At 51.6% G+C, this 4,373-nt stretch overlaps 1 protein-coding gene across 1 annotated transcript; it reads left to right on the forward strand.

Annotated features, from left to right (window-relative positions):
* The first annotated feature begins 312 nt into the window (after positions 1-312).
* GSX1 (GS homeobox 1) lies at positions 313-2,314 on the forward strand. The gene is made up of 2 exons (XM_007057894.3): positions 313-749; positions 1,318-2,314. Exons 1-2 carry the CDS (start codon positions 362-364, stop codon positions 1,671-1,673), a joined length of 744 nt encoding a protein of 247 aa, XP_007057956.2. The 5' UTR covers positions 313-361; the 3' UTR covers positions 1,674-2,314.
* Positions 2,315-4,373: the final 2,059 nt, after the last annotated feature.

Genomic DNA, 4,373 nt, shown 5'->3' on the forward strand with positions numbered 1-4,373 from the left:
AGGGGCGCGATAAAGAGCCGGAGAAGAATATTAAATCGCTGGCGAATGAGCAAATAACCCCGCCAAAGGGAGAGGAGGGGTGAGGCCGCCAGCTACGGCGTGGGTGGGGCTGACAAGAATGGAGTACATTATGCAGTTCATTTAGTTAACAAGGGAAATAATGAGGAAGCGTGCAGCGTGAATGCCAAGAGAAGAGGCACAAAAAGCCTATTGAGAGCCCCGGCCGCTCCTGGCGTAGCCATCACATGGCAGAGGCCCTATTTAAGCGGCGAGCCCGGCGCCTTTCAGCACCACTGGGGCTGGCCAGCACCCCGAGGCACCTCCGGCGGCTCCAGCAGCGCCGGGCCGCCAGCGCGGGGAGATGCCGCGCTCCTTCCTGGTGGACTCGCTGGTGCTGCGGGAGGCGAGCGAGAAGAAGGGCGAGAGCAGCCCGCCGCCGCCCCTCTTCCCCTACGCCGTGCACCCCTCGCACCCGCTGCACGGGCTGCCCCCCGGCGCCTGCCACTCGCGCAAGGCCGGGCTGCTGTGCGTGTGCCCGCTGTGCGTCACCGCCTCGCAGCTGCACCCGCCGCCCCCGGCCCTGCCGCTGCTCAAGGCCTCCTTCCCCCCGTTCGGCTCGCAGTACTGCCACGCGCCCCTGGCCCGGCAACACTCGGCCTCCTCCGCGGTCAGCGTCAGCCACGCGCCGGCCATTTACCAGACCGCCTACCCCCTGCCCGACCCCAGGCAGTTCCACTGCATCTCCGTCGGTAAGTGCCAGGCCGCGAGGCAGGGCGGGAGCTAAGAGGTGGGGCACACGGACCCGATCCAGACTCCCCGTGCGCGGTGCGGGCCAGGGCAGGATGGGGGCAATGTCACCAGTGCCAAAGGCCGGCTGGCCCTAAGGAGGAGAGCTGGCCCTGCCCCCGGCAGTGCAGGGTATGCCATCGGTGCAATGGCAACTGTGGCCTGGGGAGAGAGGGTGACACTGCAGGGTATGCCATGCCCCGCCCGGGCACTGATACCTCGTATGTAATGCGTAAGGGGACGCTTGGCACGGCAGCGCACGCCGTGCACCATTCATGCCATGCCGTGTAATATCTCTGGCATGGGGGTGAGTTGGCGGGACATGCCACCCACCGCCCAGGCAATGCCAGGTAGCGTATGCAATAGTGTGCGTCCTGTGGCATTCATAGAGGCGCCCGGCCAACTGCTCGGTGCGTGGCTCGGTGATCTGGATGTGGGGAGGTTTTCAAGGGCGCCAGCTGGGCCCCGAGGGCAGCTCTGGGTGCAGCAGGTTTAGCGCCACGGAGTCTGACCGTCCGCTTTCCTCTCCAGACAGCACCTCCAGCCAGCTGCCCAGCAGCAAGCGGATGCGCACCGCCTTCACCAGCACGCAGCTCCTGGAACTGGAGAGGGAGTTCGCCTCCAACATGTACCTCTCCCGGCTCCGGCGCATCGAGATAGCCACCTACCTGAACCTCTCCGAGAAGCAGGTGAAGATCTGGTTCCAGAACCGCCGGGTCAAGCACAAGAAAGAAGGCAAAAGCAGCTCCCACCGAGGAGGGGGCTCTGCCCACAGCTGCAAATGCTCCTCTCTGGCCACCACAAAGTGCTCGGAGGACGACGAGGACTTGCCCATGTCTCCATCGTCCTCAGGGAAAGACGATAGAGATCTCACAGTCACCCCGTAGCCCCTCAGCCCCCAGAGACTAACCCGAGAGCAGAAGGGGATCTTGCCCTGTCCTATGCCAAAACGCTGTGGAAGGATTTTATATCGTTTTGTATATTTCATGTAATTTACAGAGGACTTTCTGGCCTTTTTAGAAATCCTGTGAGTGCCGCTGTGTCGATGATTCCGTTGTAAATAAACAGCCCGCGTGAGCCTAAATGTCGCCAACTGTTGCTATTTTACTTGTGGTGAGGGGTTTTGGTTTTGTCGTCAGGCAAAGCGCTCCGCTCCCCCACCTCTGTGTTGTGAACTGTGATTAACTGTGTCTGGTAAACAGCGATCCTCCAGAGATATCTCTTTCTCAGAGGGGGCGGGGAGGGGAGAACTAGTTCTGTAATTTGTATCAATGGTCGGGAATCATTCAGCTTTAGTATCTCCCGGCATTTCGTCCCTCTCCAAAAGCAAAAATGGGGACGCGCACCGGGTCACTGCGGTGATCTCTAGAAGCAGGTAATGAAATGTGTGAAATGTGGTTTGACGCCTTTTTTTTGGGGGGGGGGGGGAAGATGAGGGAGAGGAGTTTCTTTTTTCTGTAAAATTTGCTTGATGGCGTTTCTTCAGACCCATAGCTATGTAATTGTATGGTTTCTGTACTACCGGGAGATATTTATTTATTTATTTATGTAAAAAATAAGAATAAAATTTTTGCATAAAGACATTACGTGACGCCTTTTTGTTAAAAAAGAGAAGATGTAATCCGTGTCCTACAGATCTCCAAAATGTGTTTGTGTGTGTGTGTGTGTGTGTATACACACACACACACACACACACACACACACATATATATAAAGTTGGGTATACAGAGGAACACTGACAGTATATATGTCGAATGTGGTATATTTGCCTGCATGATTGCCTCACCCTAGAGATATATAATTATTATAACGTATATAAGCATATTTTTATAACATGTGCATCTCTTCTTAATCCAGCCAGAGGTTTTCCTGCTGGAATTTAGCGCATGTGATGCTTCTTTGATGCTACGTAACCAGACACATAGGCTTTCATTCCTTCTAGCAATTTTTAAAAGCAAAAGATGCCGGTCATTCTGATCCTTGGGGAATAGCGCTTAAGTCTGCAAGCCAAACTAATTAGAGATTGACATTTTCTGAAAAGCTTTGTCCCCCCGCTATCCATGCGCTCATCCCGCATCTATCCATTGTCCTGTACTGTACTTACCGCCCGGAAAACTTGAAACTGAAGCTTTGTCGGTCATCCCAATAGCGAACATCGGAGTTACATTTATTATTAACAAATAAGCAACATGTTTCAAATTATATTTTCCCCGATTAATAATTTGAAAGAGGAAAATACCATGCCTGGCCCCTTGTTTAGTTCTCCAAATCATTTCTCCATTCAGTCTGGTTTTATCCTCGTTGAGATAGAACTGTGCCGAATTCTGCGTACTCTCCCTGCACATCCATCAAAGGAGATCTATCCATGGGTCTCCCGAATGCGAGAAATCTCGGGATCCAGGAATTCCTATAGTACCACCCAATGCCATCTGAGAAAGGATTGCGCATTTCGTAGACGCATCTAGCCTGATCTTCTCATTATATGGGTGTTCTTTAAACACTGGTCTCATTCCACTGCATAACTTTACCAGCAACATTTATCCGGCAGTTAGAACAAACGAACCCCGATGCCACAGATAATTACTCCACGTTAGTTTGGAAGGAAACAAGGACTGGCACGTTCCCAAGTGCGGGAGCAGAGTTGGGGGTCTTCGCGCGGAAAGCGCAATAAACTGATCGCTTCGGTAAAGTTTTATGCAGACAATAACTCTGGCCCATGTCGAGCCATCGGGGTATTAAGCAGAATTCCCCAGTGTTTACACTTTAGAAGTGATGACACGATTTGTCCCCTCGATTCGGTTCGGTGTCCCCGCTGCTCTCCAGTCGTTGGCTTTGACCGTTTTTAACCATCCCTTTCTCTGGCTTTCAGGCTGCCTCCCCGGATGACACGCGTTAGAAAAGTCTGCCTCGTACAGCCTTTGCCAAAGGCACGTCTGCACCTTATATTTCTACAGCTCAGCACGCTGTGCCCAAACACCCAGGCAAAAAACTTACCGGTACTTGTCACCGCGCTACCAGGCACATGGGTCATCAGATTTTAAGGTCCCGGTTAAAATCAAGGGGGAGGTTCTGGTTTTAAAATCGACGGTACGATATGGCAGGTGAGCGAAATCGGACTGAGCAAATAACTGATGGATATTTTGAGTCATCTGGCCGTATTGTGTATCCTGTGTTTCTTTAACTGATATTGGGGTGAAAATATAGCACCATTTGTATTTATTTGCACCATATAGTATTTGTTCTCTTAAGAAGTAAACCGGCGTCTGTCCTAATACAATCTAATTTTAAAATGAATTAATCTGGATTAAGAATCAGTTATGATGTTTTCGTATTCTATATGTTGTTTACACAACACCATAGGTGTGCATGGTGCTTAAAAGACAGCCAGACAGACAAAGTCCTAGTCTTCCGAGGTTATGATTAGCTTTAAGTTAAATGTGTGGGATGTTTGCTTCTGTAATGTCCATAGGTGTAGACAGGGACCGTCTTAAACTCACTCCTGGCTTTGCTGTATTACAAATTAAGCACTTGCCTCGTGTTACCCAGGTTGCTGCATTCCTGGGGAATACGGGTGGTAATTCAGACCG

The sequence above is a fragment of the Chelonia mydas genome, chromosome 1 (genome assembly GCF_015237465.2).
Source record: "Chelonia mydas isolate rCheMyd1 chromosome 1, rCheMyd1.pri.v2, whole genome shotgun sequence".
Lineage (NCBI taxonomy): Eukaryota > Metazoa > Chordata > Testudines > Cheloniidae > Chelonia > Chelonia mydas.

Bases quoted from the DNA above. Each gene is read 5' to 3' on its own strand.
- GSX1 (XM_007057894.3), top strand. From the start codon at position 362: ATGCCGCGCTCCTTCCTGGTGGACTCGCTGGTGCTGCGGGAGGCGAGC. The intron at 750-1,317 runs GTAAGTGCCAGG...TTTCCTCTCCAG, and splicing joins GTTCCACTGCATCTCCGTCG to ACAGCACCTCCAGCCAGCTG.